Source organism: Rhinatrema bivittatum, chromosome 2 (genome assembly GCF_901001135.1).
Source record: "Rhinatrema bivittatum chromosome 2, aRhiBiv1.1, whole genome shotgun sequence".
In the NCBI taxonomy this organism is placed as follows: Eukaryota; Metazoa; Chordata; class Amphibia; order Gymnophiona; family Rhinatrematidae; genus Rhinatrema; species Rhinatrema bivittatum.
Window position 1 is genome coordinate 634659434 of NC_042616.1, and position 23678 is coordinate 634683111.

Below are 23678 nucleotides of genomic sequence, written 5' to 3' on the forward strand. Positions count from 1 at the left end.
CTCCTGTACCTGCACCTACCTCAACCACACTCCATCTTCCGGTACCACCCCGATACACTGGGGATCCTAGTCAGTGTCAGGGTTTCCTGAATCAATGCTTAATGTATTTCACGTTACAACCGGCACAATTCTCCAACACCACCATTAAGATCACTTTCATCCTTTCCCTCCTTGATGGGAAGGCCTTGGCCTGGGCCTCCACCTTATGGGAACAAGGAGACCCTCTTCTTCAGGACCTACAGCGGTTTGTTCAAACCTTCAAACAAGTTTTTTATGGGACTGGTAGGTCCATCATTGCCAGATCCGAGCTTTTGCACCTCCGGCAAGGTGCTAGACCGCTGATGCACTATGCCATAGAGTTCCGGACCCTGGCTACTGAATTAGACTGGGCGGAAGACAGCCTTCAAAACATTTTCTTGGAGGGACTATCTCCCCGAATTACGGACGAATTGGCAGCTAGGGAACTTCCCAAGTTTCTTGATGCTTTCCTTGACCTCACTGGGAGAATAAACCACCATCTCCAGCAACAGTCTCGGGGACTACGGATCTCACAAAGGCTGGTTATGCTCACTCCAGTATTCTCCCATCCCCTGCTTCTGAGCCCTGTGACTGAGCCCAGACCCACCCGATCTGATGAACCTATGCAACTGGGACATAGTCACCTTACTGCTGAAGAGAAGCACAGATGCCGTACCCAAGGGCTTTGTTTCTACTGCGCTAGGAAGAGCCACCTGCTAGCGCAAAGTCCTGTGAAACAGGGAAACTTCCAAGCCTAGGAGTCAGCAGGAAGATGACCCCAGGTTATGCCACTCCCGCTCCCCAACTTACTCTGCCAGTAGTAATCATCTCAGAACAGTTTGAATTTCCTACTCTGGCTTTCATAGATTCTGGCTCTGGGGGAAATTTCATCCAGAAAAAACCTAGTTTTCCACCTAAACCTACCTATGGTTTCCAGGGATCCACCCTTATCTATTTTTTCCATTTATGGAGAACCTCTCCCAGGTCGAATCAACATGACCACTGCACCTCTAAAGCTTTGTACCGGCATCTTATATTTAGAAGAAATAACTTTTTTCGTCATTGATAAGGCAGTCCACCCCATTGTTTTGGGAATACCCTGGCTACAGCTCCACTGCCCCACCATCGACTGGGGAACCCTTCAATTGACCAGCTGGGGCCCATACTGCCATACCTCCTGTTTTCTCTAGGTCCATCCTCCTTCACCGATTCCTCTGGCCTCAACATCTTTAGAATTACCACCACCATATGCCATGTTTGCCGAAGTATTTTCCAAAAGGAGGGCAGAGACCTTACCAGAACACCGTACTTACGACTGTGCCATTAATCTCTGCCTGGTACTACTCTGCCACAAGGGAGGGTATATCCCTTGTCCCTTCCTGAGAGTAAGGCCATGTCTCAATATATCCAAGAAAATCTTGAGAGAGGATTCATCTGGCCCTCCACATCCCCAGCAGGGGCAGGATTCCTCTTTGTGGCAAAGAAGGATGGCACGCTCCAGCCGTGTATAAACTACCAAGGTCTAAATGCCATAACAAAAAAGGATCGCTACCCTCTGCCGCTTATTTCAGAACTTGTAGACTGGCTTCAAGGAGCTAAGATTTTTACAAAGCTAGGTCTTCGGGGAGCCTACAATTCCATTCGCAATTGGCCTGGTGATGAATGGAAGGCCACCTTCAATACACGGGACGGCCATTACGAATATCTGGTCATGCCCTCTGGCTTGTGTAACACTCTCACTGTATTTCAGAATATGATGAATGAGGTCTTCAGGGATCTTCTGTACATCAGTGTAGCAATCTACCTTGTCAATATTCTTATCTTTTCTAAGGATCTTCAGTCCCATCGCCAAGATATCTGTCAAATTCTTCAGCGTCTACGGGCCCACAGGCTGTTTGCTAAACTAGAGAAATGCATCTTTGAGAAAGAAAGTTTACCTTTCTTGGAATATACTGTCTCTAGTGATGGCTTTCGCATGGATCCAGAGAAGGTGACCTGCATCCTGAACTGGCCCCAGCCTTCTGGACTTCACCCCTTACAGAGGTTCCTGGGGCTTACAAATTTCTATAGTCATTTTATTCCTAATTATGCTCAGATTATGGCTCCCCTCACTGCTCTAATCAGGAAAAGAGCAAATAAAGAATGGCCTCTTGGGGCAGTCGCTGCCTTCAGCTTTCCTCCAGGGACCATGCCTTCGCCATCCGGCTCCCAATTGTCTGTTCATCCTAGAAGTTGATGCCTCTACCACTGGAGTAGGAGCCATGTTAAACCAACACTCTGACACAAGGGTACTCGGCCCATGCTCCTTCTCCCATACGTTTTTGCCCGCCAAACGTAACTATGGCATCAACTATAAGGAATTTCTAGCCATTAAAATGGCCCTAGAGGAGTGGAGACAGTGGCTGGAGGGAGTGCAACATCACACCACAATATACACTGACCATAAAAAACTGGAGCACCTCCATCTCGCCCAGCGACTGAACCTCCGACAGGCCCGTTTGTCGTTATTCTGTACCCACTTTGATTTCATGGTAAAATATAGACCAGCTACCAAAAATACCCTGGCAGATGCCCTCTCCCAATCCTTTGAAGCACAGGATACACCCGACCTTCCTGGGCACATCATAGATCCCGCAAGGATTCTTCTGGCTGTTACAAAGACAGTTCCCCCTGGGAAGATGGTAGTTCCCCACAAATATAGACAACGTTTTGGAATGGGCCCACGACTCTCGTATGGCTGGGCACCCTTGTTGGGCTCGGACTCTGGCTTTGCTCCAATGATATTATTGGTGGCCCCAGATATAAGGAGATGTCAAAGCCTATGTGGACTCTTGCCCTACATGTGCCCAGCAAAAACCTATGGTGGGATGACCCTGGGGGTTACTGCATCCGTTGCCAACTCCCAAGGAACCGTGGACTCATCTGTCCATGGACTTCATAGTGGACCTTCCTCCTTCTGATGGCTGTCGGATTATTTGGGTTGTTGTCAACCATTTTTCCAAGATGGCTCACCTCATCGCCCTGCCAAGCCTTCCCTCTGCACCAGAACTGGCAAGGTTGTCACCATCTACATTTTACACTTACATGGGTTACCATGACATCACCTCGGGCCACGGTACTCAGTTTACGGTCAATGATGAGAAAATGTAACAATGGCTTATCACCCACAAGCCAATGGTCTGGATGAACGGACTAATCGTACACTCAAAACCTGAGGGCATTCGTCAACGAACGTCAGGACAACTAGGCATCTCTCCTCCCATGGGCAGAGTTTTCCCACAATTCACATAGCAATGGCGCCATGGGATCATCTCCATTTCTAATCGTTTATGGGAGACAACCACTTCCACCGCTACTACTTCCCTTGTCCGTCTCCTCTCCAGCAGCTCAAATGACAGCACAAGAGCTCCAACAACGGTGGGCTCGAACCGAAGCGATGATCCAGCGGGCCACTTGGAAGGCCAAGAAAGCCATCAACAGTCAGACAACCAGCTCCTCATTTCAAACCAGAACATAAAGTTTGTAAGCACTCAATACACATGAATCAGGGTGCCCTTCTATGAGACTTGCAGCCCGATATATTGGACCTTTTCCCATCATCTGACAAATAGGGCCCGTTACATATCAGCTCATCTGCCCGTGTCTCTAAAGATCCATAACACGTTTCATGCTTCCCTCTTCAAATCACTAGTCCTGTCATGGCCCTCCCAGAAGATCTTGGAACCCCAGAAGGTATCCTCAGAGGAGGACCAGGTTTATCAAGTAAAAGAAATATTGGATGTCAGCCATCGAAATAAGAAGTGGGAATATCTAATATCCTGGGAGGGATACGGCCCTGAGGAAAATACTTGGGAACCTGCCTCCAATATACTAGATAAGAATCTACTCAAACGCTTCCATGCCTCTCATTCTAAGAAGCCTAAACCTTTGGGAAGGGGACTCATAGGAGGGGGTATTGTTCTGTGCGCCGGCTGCAGTGTTCTGCGGCCAGTTACACTCACCCGGCACAGCCCTGGCCTTTCCTCAGTGGCAGAGAGCCGCTGCCGGTGACAAACTTCTTCACGGCTCTAAGCCACTGCTCACGCCTGATGCCACAGGTTTCTGTGCCAACTCAACTCCTGAACAGATCATGAAGGAGATGTTTCCCACCTCAGTTTCTTGCACTGACAGTCCAATGATGCTTTGTTCATTGATGAGAAATGGCTCCACTGCTCAGCCTTGAGCAAAGGCTTCAGGCTCTTACCCACTAGTGCCTTCCTTAGCAGCAGAAAAATTAGAACAAACAAGGCAGATAGGGGCACAAGGCCCAAAAAGTAGAACAATTAGAAGAGACACACTGGGACATGTCCTTGAGGTAGCTGAGATGAAGAAAGGCTGTGGGGCTCAAAAGGCAGCATGCACATCCTGTGCATGCTCAGTAGTCTTTACTGAGCTCTTGAGATCTGGGTTGTATTAGCACTTTCGGATGATGTCATCCCATGCGTTACGGTTAATTCATGTCTGTTTGCTGATGGAGAAGCAATTTTGCGCGTACTTGAAAAAAAAGGCATTCCTAGGGCTGGATATTGGATCGGGAAGCCATTTATAAATAGGCAGAAATGTGTGTGCGTAGACCACCCAGAGATACAAACATATCCATTAATTTTCAAAGCAGACTTGCAAGTCCATTTTAAAAATTAGAGCTGAAGTTCGAATATATTTTCTACACACAGACTTCAGCCCTATGTGGGCTGTTATAAAATTTCACTTATTGAGGGTAATCAGCATTTACTGTAGCATAGCCTGGATGCATGGTGGGCATACCTTGGCACACATCAATCACAAAGCTAACTTGTATCTTTGCTGTTCTACTCCTGGTCATTTCTTGAGATTTTCAATTAAGCAGTGGTTTTGTGATTTGGACAAATTCCCACCAAGAGAACACCTATTTTCTTTTCTTATTTCTTTCAGGGCCGGAAGTGTGATTTGAAGCTAACTGGTTAGCAATTAAATTCTAATATACCAATCAATCGATTGTAATCTGCCTTGAACTGCCTAAAAAAGCAGAATATAAAAAATAAAACTTAAAAAAAGTGCAAGAGGTGAGCATTTCAGCCAAGCCAAGTCCAATTTGGTTGAAGTGTTGCTTTATTGAACTGTAATAATCTCCTCAGAATACAAGTAATCCTACTGTTCAGAATGCTGAGTTTCCAAAAGAGGAACATTCTTGCCTCAAAGTACAACTTTGGTCTCTCTAGCTCAGGGGTAGGCATCTCTGGTTCTCAAGTGCCACAAAGCAGGGCTGATTTCCAGGATATCCCATAATTAATATGCATGAGATATTTGCATGCCTCTTCTATATGCCAATATATCTCGTGCATATTCATTTGTGGATATCCTGAAGATCAGGCTTGTTTGCAGCACCGGAGGACTGGAGTTGGCTCTCTCTGCTCCAGCTGAACATGGAGAAGAGGGGCCATGAGCCACAGCAAAGGCTCAGTTAAGCACCCTACCCAATTCCAGTTCACAATATAATTTCTTTATGTTTCCTGAACAATTTCTAGTTAAAAACGCAATCATAGATTATCATGCTATAAAGAAAATTATAACTTATGGTGAAGGACTCAGCAAATCAGCTGCCTTTACCAATCTGCACGAGATTTTTATACCTGGAATGCCATCAGAGCCTTGTGTCATCACAAAGGACAAGAGGGTAACCAAACAAGACAAAATACAGCTACTTAAATATTTCCTGGCATAAAATTTCCTGAATTTTGACTCTATCCTCCCCACAGGCTACGCTACTTCCAGGAGTCATGAAATTATTATTGAAAGTTAATGAGGCCACTCTATGGTATTTAAGAATCATCTCCCTTGTACTGTTTCAATGTCAAAAGCACTAACTTTCAGGGTTCTCGCACTGAAAAGACACACAAGACCTCTTTTTGTTTTTATAAGACTGGCCCTCTCGCACATCCGTTCAATAAGAGATCTGCAAGGCAAACCTGAGTGGTTTGGATACTGAAAAGAACATGACTCATAAGCGCCAGAGGATCTTACCTACCGTCATTATCCTAGAAACTGACTAGCTGTAATAGAAATGTGGCTCTGGATCCTTACCTTCCACCTGTTGCCACATTCATTACAGAAAACAAACGTAGTCATAGGTTCATCAGCACTGCGGGTCTGAACCTGCAAACACAAAAAAGAATTTTCAGTACTATCATTTCTAATTAATCCAGAGGTCTATGTTCAAAGCGGGTTTGTCCAGCTAAGTTGACACTTAGCAGACAAACCCAGAGACTTTATTTTTCCATACTGTTTGACCATCCCTGAGTTATCTGGCTAAATTGTTATGGGTTAACAGTCGGGGACAGTCTGAGGTCTTTCCTGGGCAGAGCAAAGTTAGCTGGATAACTTAGATGGATAATGCCATATTCAGCATTATCTGGCTAAGTTATCAGACCAATCTTCTGGGCCAGTAGGCCTATTCTCCCACCCTCCATAGTAATAAAAAATGTCAGGGCACAGTGCCCAATGCCTCCACTTCAACACCCCAAAAGAATGAAAATAAGTTGGAGGGGCCATAGCAGTCCAAGAAGCATCCCTGCCCCCTCTCCTCCTCCTAATTCAGAAAATGCCAATTTGTCCCTGGGCCCCACCCTAAACCCCACCTCACCCATCCTACTTAGCCTCTCATTACATCCCGCTGAGGTTCCTGCTTTTGCTGAAAAATAGCACCAATTTCACCATCGGTCTTATTATTTCAGCCCCATGGCCTGCTAAAAAGGTCAGAGAGCCACAGATAATAACAAAAAAGAAAAACAAAATGGACTCTGTTCTCGAAAGCTCATGCTTTAAGAAATTGGTTAGTCTATGGTGCCAGTCGACTCCTGTCGATATAAACTAACAGTACAAAGGATCCAAAGGGAGCGTCATCTTTGTTATTTGGTAAATCCAAGAGAGTTATTTCAGACCAAAATGAGGAGACCGTGGAACAAGACCAGCAAACATGAAAACAGTTCCCTGCTCTCCACAACCACTCCAACAAAAAAGGTCTTTTTTCTGACCCATTTTACACAGCTTGTTCAACGTAAAATATCAAGATAAAAAATCTTAAACCCATTCTCCTGAATAGATGCACGGATCAAATTTGCTCACTCCGAGAAAGATATCTGCCCACCTTCTTTACCTATCTTGAAGACAAGATCCCTTTCCCATGTACCCAAATTATTATTCAGTGGTTGGGAATTTCCATCCAATAATAAATGGTAGTTATCAGACTTATTACAGGTGCATACATTATTAACACTAAGCCCCTTGCTACATGACGTTTTGAAGTTTTGAGACTCCAGCCCTTAAGTTGCAAGTATTTCAAGACAAGGATATTAGTAAAGTGAAATCTCTCTTCCAAATTTGATCAACATTTGAGGAATAAATAGATGCCAAAGTTATTGGACACCTTGCCACCATCCCCTTAATAAAAATATATCTCCTCAGATCTTTCCAAACTTTACTTATGGCAAAGAGCAAGCGTCTGGCAAAAAGTATACCCACTCCACGTTTCTTAACAACATTGGAGGCAAAGTAAGAAGAGAAAGTATATTTGGCTCCTAAGACTAAATTCCCTCTTTTTTGAAATGCATTTCTTGAAAAAAGCCGAGCTTTTTTCCTAGCAGCTTCCTAAGAAGCAAATCCTTTTTATTAGGGGAGTTTAGCCCCTTCATATTGGGACAGTAACTTTCAAATGGGTGCACACATATGCGTGTGCGTCAGCACGTGCCCAGAGATGCAGCCATTTTATAACATATTATAAAATAGCCCCGGCGCACATACTTGTGCGTCCAATTCTGCAAGTGGGTGCACCCAGCCGCATAAAGTCAGGCTCGAGCTGCACAAGTAGGGGAATTTTAAAACAGGCGCGCATCCATGCCACACCCAGTTTCACCAGTTCGCCTACCAGTTTTCCCAGTCTACAGCTAAGTCCTCCAAACCCCCTGGTTGGTTAGCCTGCATCCTCCCCAGTTAACTCAGACCCCTCAAACATCTGAGAGATGCCTACAAACAGTTTTATTTAGACTTACACCTCCTCTACAGCAGAAGTAAAGCTATGCGGCGCTAGACCTGCGTGCGTGCTCAGGCGCATACTTACTTATGTACACATCTCTTGGCCCCGTCCCGAAATGCCCATGGCCTCACCCACACCATGCCCTTTTTTTTTTGTATGAAGTGAGTTATTCGTGCATCGGGACTTGTGTACACATGTAGGCGGCTTTAAAAATCGCGCACAGCTCCTGATTTGGCTGCACGCATCTCTTAAAATTCACCTTTTAATGTGTTTCCAATTTTCTTCTTAAGCAATTTTATGTGGGTACCTCTGTAATTGCTATTTTTCTTGATGCTTCTTTGGCCTTTGACACTGTTTCCCATTCTATATTGGTGGAACAGGTTTAAAGACCTGGAACTTGGGGGCAGTTCATTCTTGGTTCCAGTCCTACTTGGAGTCAAGAATACAAGCAGTTCATTCTGGTGACACGTGTTCAGATTGGTTTATGCTTTCCTCGAGAATACCACAGAGCTCTAGTCTTTCTGTGGCCCTTTTGAATGCTTACCTGCAACCACTGTGTTTATTCGAGGAGAATTTATGCTGATGACATTTAGCTTTTTTTTTTCCCAATAAAAAGTAACTTGGGCCAGGTATTACGTCATTTCTGAAAATCTCTCTTTAATACATTCTTGGATGACAATTTATGTTAAACCTAAAGAAAACTGAGATCATGTGATGCTGTGAGCCTGGTGAGACATGTTCACTCCAAGTGCCACCCCTCCAATTTAGCATATTTTCTCACTCATATAATTCATCTTTTGACTCCCGTTGCAAAGTCTGATACCAGAGACTGGCAAGGATTCTCCCTTCTTGGTCTGGGTAAATTGGAAATGTCTACTAAGTTTGTCAGGAAAGACAAAGAAAAAGATAAAGCTGTGGATTCAGAAATGACCAAATACCTCGAGTCCCTAGGAGGTGCATCATGGATGAGCAGATGGTCATGCAGTTTATAGCAGCTGTCGTGATGGTTTTAGTACAAAAATTCCAGTGTATTCATAATAATTTTGCCGAATTGAAAGAAACAATGACAGACATCGGGAACCGCATCGATATTGCCGAGGGAAGAATTTCCATGGTAGAGGAAGATATCTCGGCACTAACACTGAGTCAGTGTATTAGAAAAATCACTTAAGATTGCTGAAGAAAAGCTGGAAGATTTAGAAAATAGATCACAACGGAACAATCTTCACTTTCTAGGCTTGTCTGAGTCTGTATCGGAGGGGGATCTTCCGTCTAATTGAAGGCTGGCTGCCATGCAAATTAAAATTACCTGACTTAGAAAGTAAACTGATCACTGAAAGGGCTCACAGGCTCAGGCCTAGGAGGAGCTTGGAGGATCAGCCAAGATTAGTTATTGCATAATTTTTTAATTCTGCACAAAAAATGGTTGTGCTCATGGCTTACAAAAAGCACAAACGTGAAATTTAAAGACAACAAGATTATGATCTTTCAGGATTTTTCAACAGCAGTCTCAGCACAAAGGCTTGCTTTCTCTTCAGTATGCAGTAACTAATTCAATAAAGATATCCAGTTTGCCATGCTTTACCCTGCAAAACTAAAAGTTTGGAAAGTCGGGCAGGTATTTATCCTCGATTCACCCGAAAAAGTGACAGTTTCTTGCTGGAAAATGGAGCTCTAAGTGAGACCGCTGAGTAATGTGGTGGTGTACATTTTGAATGGGCACAAATGTTTATTGTACTTTGTCATTGTGAGGCACATGGAGTTCTACCTCCCCACGGTGGTTTTTCTTTTTTTTCTCCCACAGTTATTTGCAGGATGTCTGATCCAAACTCCTGAAGTAACTGGAACAGATCTGACTTATTTTTCACTTATAAAAAGTAAGTGCTATTATGCCTTTTGGGCTAGTCTGATCTGAATGGCACAGTCCACTCCAATATGGGATGATAAACAACGTGCCTATGTTTACCGTTTTCAACATTGACGAGTCAGGAATATTTGTCTGTCAAGAATGCCGCCTGAACTCTACGATTCCTATATGTAGGCACATTAGACTGATAACTGTTACAATAAATGGGACAATATATTATTGAAGCATTTATCTGTGTGTTTATATGTACTGGGGATGTGGGAGGCATAGCGTGAAGGTTTACTTGTTTGTGGCACCCAAACAACTTCACAGATCCCAATCCCCAGTTTCTAGGGGGCTTCCATGCGATTAATGGTTTTTGGGGTGGAGTGGGTAGGCGGGAGGGGGAGGGGGATAGTTTCAGTAGGATTCAGGATGTAAGGGAGGGGGGGGGGGAAACAATTACTATTGACCTTAACAGCGAGGGGGAAGGATATTTACCAGGACATTAGAAAGAATGCTTGCCATCTGCAGTATAAAGTCCAAAAGCAGGTTCAAAGGGATAAGGAGCTGGTGGTCCAGGCTGGGAGACTATCAGTTATGCAAGGCAATTTGTATGCCATGGTTAAAATGATGATAATGATGGAAGGATAGACAGTATAGAGTATCTCTTGGAATGTTGGAGGCTTAGGGACTCCAATTAAAAGACAGAAAATATTTAGTGCTTTACATAAGAACATAAGAAATTGCCATGCTGGGTCAGACCAAGTGTCCATCAAGCACAGCATCCTGTTTCTAACAGAGGCCAAACCAGGCCACAAGAACTTGGCAATTACCCAAACACTAAGAAGATCCCATGCTACTGATGCAATTAATACCAGTGGCTATTCCCTAAGTAAACTTGATTAATAGCAGTTAATGGACTTCTCCTCCAAGAACTTATCCAAACCTTTTTTGAACCCAGCTACATTAACTGCACTAACCACATCCTCTGGCAACAAATTCCGGAGCTTTATTGTGCGTTGAGTGAAAAAGAATTTTCTCTGATTAGTCTTAAATGTGCTATTTGCTAACTTCATGGAATGCCCCCTAGTCCTTCTATTATTCAAAAGTGTAAATAACCGATTCACATCTACTCGTTCAAGACCTCTCATGATCTTAAAGACCTCTATCATATCCCCCCCCCCCCTTCTCCAAGCTGAACAGTCCTAACGTCTTCAGCCTTTCCTCATAGGGGAGCTGTTCCATCCCCTTTATCATTTTGGTTGCCCTTCTCTGTACCGTCTCCATTGCAACTATATCTTTTTTGAGATGCAGAGACCAGAATTGCACACAGTATTCAAGGTGCGGTCTCACCATGGAGCGATAAGGAGGCATTATGACATTTTCCGTTTTATTAACCATTCCTAACATTGTTTGCTTTTTTGACTGCTGCAGCACACTGAGCTGACGATTTTAAAGTATTATCCACTATGATGCCTAGATCTTTTTCCTGGGTGGTAGCTCCTAATATGGTACCTAACAGTGTAACTACAGCAAGGATTATTTTTCCCTATATGCAACACCTTGCACTTGTCCACATTAAATTTCATCTGCCATTTGGATGCCCAATCTTCCAGTCTTGCAAGGTCCTCCTGTAATGTATCACAATCCGCTTGTGCTTTAACTACTCTAAAAAAATGTTGTATAATCCACAAATTTGATAACCTCACTCATCGTATTCCTTTCCAGATCATTTATATATATATTGAAAAGCACCAGTCCAAGTACAGATCCCTGAGGTATTCCACTGTTTACCCTTTTCCACTGAGAAAATTGACCATTTAATCCTACTCTCTGTTTCCTGTCTTTTAACCAGTTTGTAATCCACGAAAGGACATCGCCTCCTATCCCATGACATTTTAGTTTTCTTAGAAGCCTCTTACGAGGGACTTTGTCAAACGTCTTCTGAAAATCCAAATACACTACATCTACCGATTCACCTTTATCCACATGTTTATTAACCCCTTCAAAAAAATGAAGCAGATTTGTTAGGCAAGACTTCCCTTGGGTAAATCCATGTTGACTGTGTTCCATTAAACCATGTCTTTCTATATGCTCTACGATTTTGATCTTGAGAATAGTTTCCACTATTTGTCCCAGCATCGAAGTCAGGCTCACTGGTCTATAGTTACCCGGATCGCCCCTGGAGCCTTTTTTAAATATTGGGGTTACATTGGCCACCCTCCAGTCTTCAGGTACAATAGATGATTTTACTTATAGGTTACAAATTTTAACTAATAGATCAGAAATTTCATTTTTGAGTTCCTTCAGTACCCTAAGATGCATACCATCTGGTCCAGGTGATTTGCTACTCTTTAGTTTGTCAATCTGGCCTACTACATCTTCCAGGTTCACAGTGATTTTGTTCAGTTCGTCTGACTCATCACCCCTGAAAACCATCTCCGGAACTGGTATCTTCCCAGCATCCTCATTAGTAAACACGGAAGCAAAGAATTAATTTAGTCTTTCTGCAATGGTCTTATCTTCACTAAGAGCCCCTTTAACCCCTCAGTCATCTAATGGTCCAACTGACCCTCTCACAGGTTTCTTGCTTCGGATATATTTTTAAAAGTTTTTATTATGTGTTTTTGCCTCTATGGCCAACTTCATTTCAAATTCTCTCTTCGCCTGTCTTAACTTAACTTGCACTTAACTTGACAATGCTTATGTTTTATCCTATTTTCTTCAGATGGATCCTTCTTCCAATTTTTGAAGGATTTTTTTTGGCTAAAATAGCCCCTTTCACCTCACCTTTTAATCATGACTGTAATCGTTTTGCCTTCCTTCCACCTTTCTTAATGTGGGAATACATATGGACTGCGCCTCTAGGATTGTATTTTTAAACAACGTCCATGCCTGTTGAACACAAGGCCATAAAGTGACTATTGCTGGTTTTCAGGAAACTCACTTATTGGATGGGGAGAGTAAAAAATTGAGAAGAAGCTGGGTGGGCCAATGTTTTTATGCTCCAGCAGTGGGGCAAAAAGCAGGGGTGGCTATCCTAGTCCACAAACAACTACATTTTCAACTATCTCAGCAATTCTGTGACCCCTCAGAAAGATTTGTATTATTGGTTGGTAAAATGCAAGATAAAGAAATTACTATTTGTAATGTCTACGGACCAAATGATTAGGGGGGGTTTTTTGTTTTTTTTTACAGGGTTAGAAGTTGGTTCAGATTATTCAGGGGCCATTGGTAATATTAGAAACTAATTGTGTTCATGACCCCACACTTGATAGATCAGCTTCTAGACAACCAGGTATGAAGGGAAAGATGAAGGGAATAAGGTATCTCTGTAAGGAACTAAATCTCTTAGATGTATGGCGAATGCTCCATCCTAGTGAGAGGGCTTATACTTATGCTTCGAAGGGTCATTCCTCTATTTGCTAGTTAGATTATATATTGGCCCCTGATTCTCTTTTCCCAAAAGTAAAACATGCCAAAATTGGTGTAATTGAAATATCTGAACATGCATTGATTTGGCTATACTTTTATATTATAATCGATGTGAAGAGCCCCAAGCTTAGGAAGTTTCCGAGTCACCTGCTTAAGAAAAAGTATTTTAAAAATTTCCTACAGGATAACTGGGGAAGAGTCTGAAAGCCTTCGTCTCATGCATAAGGAAGATCCCTGTTTATATTGGGAAACAAATAAGGCGGTTATGAGAGGTGAGATTTCATCTTTCATGATTGCTAGATCCAAGGCTTTACATAATATTATACGCTTGGAAGAAAAGTTGCAAGCGGCAAAATTAAACCTGGCTCAGAATAATACAGCTAGAGCTCAGGAGGAATATAGTCTATCCTCTTTGCCTTAAATTATCAACTACACCAGAGAGCGCAACATGCGTTTCAATGTGAGGATCATAAACTCTTTCGTTTCAGAAATAAGGCTGGGAAGCTTTTGACAAATTTGCTAAGGCCGAATAGTGGGAAGACTTATACTGACAAGTTACAAGATGATGGGAGAATTTATTAACGAAGAGTACTGATATATGCAAGCATTCACAGTCTAAACTTGATGTCCACCCTCATTCAGTGGTAATTTGCCTTTGTAAGAACCCTAACCCTCTCCTCCTATCTTTACTTCCATTTCGCTTAAATCTTCCCCACTCTTTCCTCCCCTCTTTATTTTCTTCCCCTTTCTTACCTTTAACCTTCCATCTCTCTTTATTTACCCTGCCCTTACACTTATAATTTTTCTATTTCACCCCTCCTCACATCCATTCTGACTTCTCCTTACTCTTAAACTTTTATCCCCTTATACATCAGAAAACCCATTTATTCGTACCTGATTTATGTTATATAACGATGTTCTTTATAACTCTGCTTTAGCCGAGATGTTAATTATAATACTAATGTTTTATGTTACTAAATGTTTCAATGTATGAAGTTGTTCATTGTAAACCGGAGTGAAGGCTTCTTGCTATACTTCGGTATAAAAAAAGAACCTAAATAAATAAATAAAATGTGCCTTTTTTTTTTTTAGAAAATTTTATGAACAATTATATCTAGATGATAGATTGGGTGGTAGTTCTCAGGAAGAGAAGTTTTTTGTTTTTTTTAATAATTTTGAGATTCTGCAGATTACTGTATCACATTATTTGGGGATTAAACTCACCAAGGATATAGATAAATTGTATGAGGCCAATGTTATACCTCTTCTTAGAACCATGGAACAGAAACTGAAGAAGTAGTTCTCCATACCTTTTGTCTTTGATGGGAAGAATGTTTCTGATTAAAATGACGTAGCTGCCAAAATGGTTATATGTCATGCAACAGATTCCAATCTGGCTGAAGAAATCAGAGCTAGCACTTCATCATTTTCTGAGAAAATTTTATGGGGGGAGTCATAAAGCTAGGCTCCTGCTAAGTTCTTTAATGCTGGATAAGAATCCAGGGGGATTAAATTGTCCAAATTGGAGAGACTATAATCTAGCTTGTATTTTACGGCGCGTTAAGGACAAGTTTCTTCTCGCCATATGAATTTATAAGAGAGTGATTATTCCCATATTGGCCCAGAAATATTATTCAAATTCCTTCTTCAAAAGTACCTCCTAATTGTAAGCAGAGCCTATTGATACAGTCAGGGGGTCGTGCGTGGAGTTTTTTTTAAATGTAAAATAAAACTGCGTGTGGTGGGAGGCTGTACTCCCTTCCTGACTCTACAAGGCAGCTCTCAGTTCTTGCCGGGGATAGAAATCATATTGTTCCAAACATGGCATATAGCATTGTAGGTCTATATCAGTTCTGGGGGGGAAACTCCAACACAATAAAGAGCTTTCAGGAGCTGCAAGACACACACTTTATAGAGTCATTCATCAAAATGCATTACTGCATGGCACAAATGCAAATTTTTTTATTTTTTTATTTTTTTTAGAAGGGGAGGGATTGGGGAGGGGTACGGGTGGGAGAACATAGTAAAAAATTCTAACAGAATATTAGGAATTATTAGGAAGGGAATGGTGAATAAAACGGAAAATGTCATAATGCCTTTGTATCACTCCATGGTGAGACCGCACCTTGAGTACTGTGTACAGTTTTGGTCACCGCTTCTCAAAAAAGATACAGTTGTGATGGAGAAGGTACAGAAAAGGGCAACCAAAATGATAAAGGGATGGAACAGCTCCCCTATGAGGAAAGGCTGAAGCGGTTAGGGCTGTTCAGCTTGGAGAAGAGACGGCTGAGGGGGGATATGATAGAGGTCTTTAAGATCATGAGAGGTCTTGAACGAGTAGATGTGAATTGGTTATTTACACTTTCAGATAATAAAAGGTCTAGGGGGCATTCCATGAAGTTAGCAAGTAACACATTTAAAACTAAATGGAGAAAATTCTTTCACTCAACTCACAATTAAGCTCTTGAATTTGTTGCCACAGGATGTGGTTATGCAGTTAGTGCAGCTGGGTTTAACAAAGGTTTGGATAAGTTCTTAGAGGATAAGTCCATTAACTGATATTAATCAAGTTGAATTAGAGAATGGCCTCTGCCATTAATGGCATCAGTAGCCTAGGATCTTCTTAGTATTTGGGTACTTGCCAGGTTCTTATGGCCTGGATTGGCCACTGTTGGAAACAGGATGCTGGGCTTGATGGACCCTTGGTCTGAGCCAGTATGGCAATTTCTTATGTTCTTAACTTTGTGAGACTTTCCTTACTTCAAATGACGTCACATCTTCACAGAAGTGTACTGTGCTGTTTGTACGTCTCACTCTGCATGTAAAACTGGACCCTAAACCACCACCAACACCTCACCTCAAGCTGTTAGCTGGCCCCCCCTATAGAGATATAAATAGTTAAGTACTACAAAGGCCTTATAAACGGTCTCTCTCTCTCAGCTACGTGTCTGGGCACTTCGCAAGCTGCGAAACAGAAGTATTGCGTGGTGCGAAAACTTTACTGCACCCCATGATACACTACCTATGCGAACTGCTACGTAAGTACGTGGTGCAGTAATTGTAAAATTACCATAATCACACCCCTTTTTCTTACTGCAGGTTTTATCCATGCCTTATTTTAGCATTTTGATAAATCTAGGGTTTATTCTCTAAAGATTTCTATACCTACCTGCTTTGATATTCAGACCTTTGCAATTATTGCTTAATGCTGCTGCTCGTCTTATCTCTGGTCGCAGAAAATATGACCGCATTACTCCCGTGCTTATGGAACTCCATTGGCTTCCCATTATGGAACAGATTAAATATAAAATCGCTATTACTTTTAAATTGATCTCTTCAGCAATGACACCATGGGGCAATGTGTTATTAAACTTGTACTGCCCTACATGCCAACTGCATTTCTTGTAAAGGGGCCTGTTGGATGTACCTTCTGTGCACCATGCCTAACTATGTTGCACCAGAGATTGCACATTCTCTGTAGCCGCCCCGATTTTATGGAACATTCTGCCAGAGGCTTTATGCATGGCAATGCATAAAGACCTGGTTATTCAAGCATGGCAATGTTGAAGACCTGGTTATTCAAGCAAGCATACGACTAGGTATCAGGATTTGACTTCAAACATTGTTCTCAGTAGTCTTAATGGGGCTGGTCCCATTTTCTTTTATATTTTTGTGTGTTGCAACTGTGTTGTAACTTTTATGCTTATATTTTTGTATATAACCAAGTGTTTAGGTGATTCACAAATCCAAATAAAGATAAAGATTTGCAGACAAGGCATTATATACAATCGCATTGCCAGTCCAATGCAGTTTCATAATTATGTTGCTGTGCAGGCTATCTTCACGAAAAAAGGAGGGAAAAGCAAATCTTGCTCATCGCTTAATAAAGCTATTCAAAGCATATGTAATGACAATGTTTTCCCATTGGACAAATGGGAAAGCAAGCTGCCATTACTTTAGAGAAATCAGAGACCCTGGCTAGATCACAGGATTTTTATTCACTTGTAGAGAATGTAGCTCTAAGAGAAACAAGTTATAAACCAATTCATTGTATGTTTATCCCTCTGACCTGGATGTTTGCGGCCAAATTGTGTTATTTGGATAAATGTCTGAAGTGTTTAGATGAAAAGGGCTCCTTCTTTCACTGTTTCTGGGAATGTGATCGGATTTACAAGTGTTTGGGATGCGATTTTGGTAGAATTGGGTCAGATGCTGGAGCGGTTTATTCCAAGGTCACCAAAAATGTGTCTTTTGGGTCTCTTTGGTGACCCAATGAATGCCCTCTCCAAGCATAAGAAGATATTCCTAAGAAAGGCATTTTTACTGGCGATCCAGACAATTTTGGCCTTATGGATCTCTCTGGAAAAGCAAAGGAAAGAACAGTGGAAGTTGCAATTAAACAAACTGTTGCATTTCAAACATATGACTGCAAAAAACAAGTCAAATGAATCTCTGACAAACTGCTTGAGTGTCTGGCAAGGCTTTTGGGACACTTTTTCAGACTCCATGTGAGAATATATTACAAACTTTTTATTGAGTTTCTGGAAGAGGTCTTATGTCATAATAATTGAATCTTTGAACAATGATGACAATGGGAAAGCGCTAGTATTTCTGAAACCAATTATGTGGACAGTCTAATATGTTTGATAAGTGGTTTCACCCTTTCCTTGTTTTCATCCAAATATAGGTCATTGAGCAGGATGGGGGGGGGGGGGGGAATTGTTGCAATTCTGTGCTTTCTGAATATTTATGAATAGCTCAATTTGTTATTGCTGAAAATTGAATAAAGCAATGAATGGAAAAAAAAAACCTGAAGACTGAGGGCAATTTGCTTTTCTGAAAATTCAAATTTTCTCTCTCAGATTAATTTACACTCCATTTCTTTTCTGGATACCACAATTCAGTTTAAGGAAGAGATTTGCAATTTAGGCTTTTTGTTTGACTCATCTTTCTTTTAAACTTCAAATTTCTAGGTTTTAAGATGCAGGAAATGGAGGAACTATTGTAGAAATGAAAGAGAAGAGAATAGACAGAAATCATCATTCAAGCTCACAAATATAAACGGGTGTACATTATCCTATAAGAGACAAAATGATGAGAGAACAGCTTAGGACTCAGAGAACAATAGAAGACACCCAAAAAGAGAGAAAAAATAAAGCCATTAGCAAGACACAGTAGACCAAGGATGAATCAGCATGTCCAGCATTGACAGGTCCATTTCCCCATCTGATTGCTCTGGAGAGGAGAACCTTAAGGGTGGATTTTAAAAGGCATGCACACATGGATGTGCCGATTTTATAACATTTCTGTCCAACTCTGGAACTCTGAGGACTTTTATATTATGACGCTGATGGTTCTTTAGCTCATGCTGGCACTCCTTTAATTTTTTTAGTTATTTTTTTTACAGACCCTTCAAGCATCTATAAAAATCAACTATATAATCAATCTGCTCTCCAATATGAATCTCATTTTGAAAAACTGTTAGGCCTTTGATTTCAGCTTTGAGTTAACTGATGACATTATTTACACCAGAGCAAAGCAATTTAATTTCCCTGACAAGATCACTAATAACAGACTAAGAACATAAGAACATGCCATACTGAGTCAGACCAAGGGTCCATCAAGCCCAGCATCCTGTTTCCAACAGTGGCCAATCCAGGCCATAAGAACCTGGCAAGTACCCAAAAACCAAGTCTATGCCATGTTACCGTTGCTAGTAATAGCAGTGGCTATTCTCTAAGTCAACTTAATTAATAGCAGGTAATGGACTTCTTCTCCAAGAACTTATCCAATCCTTTTTTAAACACAGCTATACTAACTGCACTAACCACATCCTCTGGCAACAAATTCCAGAGTTTAATTGTGCGTTGAGTAAAAAAGAACTTTCTCCGATTAGTTTTAAATGTGCCACATGCTAACTTCATGGCGTGCCCCCTAGTCTTTCTATTATCCGAAAGAGTAAATATCTGATTCACATCTACCTGTTCTAGACCTCATGATTTTAAACACCTCTATCATATCCCCCCTCAGCCGTCTCTTCTCCAAGCTGAAGAGTCCTAACCTCTTTAGTCTTTCCTCATAGGGGAGCTGTTCCAGCCCCCTTATTTTGATAGCCCTTCTCTGTATCTTCTCCATCGCACTGTAATGTCAAACTCTGTGGAGAGCCAGTCGGAGCCTTTCCACAGGCCCTTCTGAAAATGAATCATTATGTTCTGACATACTACTAGCCCCTCTGCTGAACTTTGTAAGAATCGCAGTATGTAAAGTTTTCTGCTCCATGGTGGTAGCTATAATGAAGAGACACCCTCAAAAATATCATGATCCTGGCTGCTAGGCAGCCTTTCCACCAGCAGAGGTCCTCCCGGAGCCACTCTCTTTCTTGTGCTAGCCACCTCTTTACTGCTCCCATGATGCAGCAGGCCTGCCTTGTCCTCTGGTCTTCTTGGCCTCCTTGCCCTGCAGCCTTCGGGGCCCACTAGTTTCTTTCTGCCTTCCCTTGTGGCTTATTTAGGCCTCCTTGTCTGCTTCTCTCTTGCCTTGTTTTATATGTACCTTGCTTTATTTAATTTCCTGTTAGTCTACGTTGTACATTCCTTGCCCTGTTCTCATGGTCCTGTCCAGTCCTAGTCTTGTCCTGTCCTCTGGCCCCTTCTCCCTGTATTTCTCCAGTTCCAGTTCCAATCCCTTCTCCAGTCCCAAGCCTTGCCTTGTTCCAGCCCTGTCTCCAGCCCCTGCCTGCCTTCTTTACCCGTCTGTGCCTCCAATTCCAGTCCCTACCTCCAGCTCCAGCATAGTCTGGTTTCTTTCTCATTGTCTGTCTACCTTGTCTCCAGCACTTGTCCTGCCTCTAGACCCAGCTTGTCTCCTGTTCCAGCCAAAGACCTACTAGCCATCAGAACCTGTGGGCTGAACCCAAGGGGAAGGTGGCCGGTCAGGCAGAAGACTCTGTTCTGCTTTTAGAGAGTATGACCCTGTTCCTGCTGGGGAAATCCCCCATCTCGTCAATTCTCCACTTCATGACAAAAAAAAAAAGAAAATCAGCTATGTAAAAAAAAAAAAAAAGCAAAAAATCACAGTCCAAATATACCTCTCAGTATGCTATATATATATATATATATCAAAACTCTCTTCACATACCAAAAACAAAAATGATATAAGAATAAGTAGATAGTGAAATCTACATGGAGCTCTTTTGCAGTAATTTTCTGCCAGGGGTACAAAACACATAAATGAGAAGGAAAGTTTATGCTCATAACTTCACCACTGTTCTTTACTAACAATTGGGACCATAACTATCAGTTCTCCACCACCCGAGCTGTAGATAGTTAGATAAGACCTTTGGGTCTTCCCCCACGACTGCTGTTATATGCCTCAGCTTGTTCTCTCGAAAGCTGCACTCACCACGTGCAGCACACACCAGCTCAGTTGCTGGGCATACACTTTGCCTCTCACAGCACAATGAGGAAACTGCTAATTGAATTTCAACACCTCTTCTTCAGCTTCTTATCCTCTCAAAAATGGCTGGAGATTTGCCAGTTGCTGCTGGACATTTTCCAGATTGCTTGGGTCAAATCATAGCCTGGCCCTTTAAGAGCTATGTGCTCAGCACAGCATTCTCAGCAACATCAACTTCCTTTCTCATTGCATCCAATCTCCTAGCACAGTGTACCTAGGGCCCAAATAGCTATTTAGACACCTCACGGCAAGGGAAATTCATTCTACCAATCCAGGGCCCTGAAGAGAGCACCTTTCAGGGGACTGCAGCCAAATATGGATGAGAAGAGCAGCCATCTTTGGTGAAGCCCTCTAGCACTCTCCTCACTTTGTTTTAAAACTTGGGAGACTAATGGGGCATTCATCACTTCCCTAGCTCTTCTTTTTGACCATATGAGTCTTCTCCAGGTCTGCACTTCCTACTCTGTGAAGGCTGGTGTACCACACAACATTTTTGGTAATTTAGATGTGCCTTGGGCTTCAAAGGGTAGGGATACAATCTAGTATGCCAAGGATGATGAAATCTGCTCTTCTGCTGAGGGAAGCAAGAACCATAGTGGTGGCGGACCAAATAGCTGTAAATGATCTCTCCACACCTGAAATGGTAGCCAAAATCAGAAATATAGGGGAATTTAAGGGTATTATTTATTCCGCTGCTTCCACATTAGAAATCTGTCCAGTAGAAATTACAAGTAACATACATAAATTTATGACATACAGTAACAAATTATTTTTTTCCATTACACTATAAAACATTTTCAGCATTTATAACTGTCCTCCATTGGCTTCTCTGAACAAAAAGGTCTAAAATGTCAGGGTCCCAGTAGATGGGTGACCACAGAAACCATGAAGCCACACTTTGGGACTTTGCTTCAGAGGCCTCTGATCCATCCTTCTGTCCCTTCCTAATGAAAAAGCCACTCTTTTTTTTTTTTAATCTGACCTGGCAGCTTTCTCCTGGCTCCTCAGTATGTCCATCTCAACTGGAATCAGGGCTGGGATTTGGCACCTCGAGCCTTCACTGACAGCTATCTGGGGATTTTTCCCCTATTTTCTCTCTCATTGCACTGATGGTCTTGGGTAGAGGGCTGTGCAGCAGAGCTCCTTCCAGAACCCTGCAATTATGGATCCTGTATCTAGCCATCAGGTGTCAGCTTGAACACTATTAAGCAATGACCACGACTCCCACAACCCCAAGCCCCAGGGGCTGTGAACCCTGTTTCCTAAGCATCCCAAGCCAATTTTGGAATTGAACTGGGGACCTCCGCATAGTAGTGCATGGCACATGCCACCTGAGCCACCCCTGAAAAAGTTATTCTGAAGACCAAACAGTACTTTACGACTCATCTTTTGAGCAGCAACAAACAGCACAGAACATATCACAGGAAAAAAATGATTTCAAAATCTATATCAAAATATGGCATTCTTCAAAATCTAACTGCTGGAGATATGCATGGATGTACTAACATACAGGGCAATACAGTACGGACGTGCCAAAAAAAAAGCACATCCGTTTCGGCGCTCGTTCTCAGAATGCACACAGAACCCCCTCTCCAGGGTGCACAATACACAATGCAAATGAGGGGTCATGCTAAAAGGAGGCTCTAGGGACAATTACATGCCCCTAGCATCTCCTTGGCCGAGGAGAGATGGCTAACCAATGGCTAACTTCTGCACAGCTACGGTTGGGAAAACAGATGCACCTAAGATTGAGCATCCGTTTTCCTAACCTGACCCACTGGCACATTTTTTTTTTAATTTTTTTTTTTACCTCCGACTTAATATCGCTAAGATATTAAGTCAGAGGATTACAGAAAAGCAGTATTTTTCTGCTTTTCTGTACACTTTTTCTGAGCATAAAATATGCAGATCAGCCACTCTTTTTTTTTTTTTTTGGTATCTCGGGCGAATGAGTAATAATCTCATCAACATGTATTTGCATGTGATGAGCGCAATTAGTTTTGGGGGAGGGGGGGTTGGACACGCGTTTTCAACTTGCTAAACCCTTTACTGTATAAGGGGTAGTGGAAGTGCATCGAAAACATTCGTCCAACAGAGGGTTAAGCAGAATGCTCAGCTGAGCACACTTTACAGTATTAGCCTGATAGTAACATAGTAATGATGGCAGAAAAGGACCAGAAGGCCCATCCAGTCTGCCCAGCAAGCATCTTATGGTAGTATCTGCCACTCCATGAGGAATACCCCCATGTTTCTCTTAAGAGTAGTAACTGCCTCCCCAAGCCTTATGATAAAGGTAGTAATATTAACAATCAAAATCAAGCAACTGTCAAACCCATAACAAATTACTACTAGCAATATTTTTACTGGGTGAAGGAGCCTCCTTGATAATTCAGATTTTGCTGCTTGACATTTTTTGCTTTGGGACGAGGAGGTCCATATTCAAAGGGGTTTGTCTGGCTATTTTTGGAGTTACCCAGGCAAAGGCTGGGATTTATATTTCCAGCTCCTCTAACTGGATACATTTTATCCGAGCAAATTATTACCCGGATAAAAAATTTATCCAGATAAGTTGGAAGCATTCTAAAGCAGAGTTAACTTATCCAGATAACTTACCCAGCTAACTCTGATGCTCAGTTATCTGGTTAAGTTATTTGGCTAAGTCTGGACCTGCCTCAGACAGATTTTAAGTTACCTGGGTATATGTACCCAGAAAATGTTTAGCTTAATCAGCTATATTCAAAATATAGCCAGTTAAGTGACAGAAAAAATACAAAAAATAAAAATAAAAATGCTTATGGGCCAGCAGACCAGATCCCCATCCCGCTAAATCATTTAAACTGATGTCAGGCAGAGTCCAAACACCACGTTAACCCC

At 42.1% G+C, this 23678-nt stretch overlaps 1 protein-coding gene across 2 annotated transcripts in view; it reads right to left on the reverse strand.

Annotated features, from left to right (window-relative positions):
- The window catches only part of TCEA1 (transcription elongation factor A1), a 174820-nt gene that overhangs the window by 6509 nt on the left and 144633 nt on the right, over positions 1-23678 (reverse strand). For both annotated transcript variants that reach the window (XM_029591274.1, XM_029591277.1), the window contains one exon: positions 6118-6189. In XM_029591274.1, coding sequence (XP_029447134.1) covers positions 6118-6189 — 72 coding nt within the window. The remainder of the gene's footprint in view (positions 1-6117; positions 6190-23678) is intronic.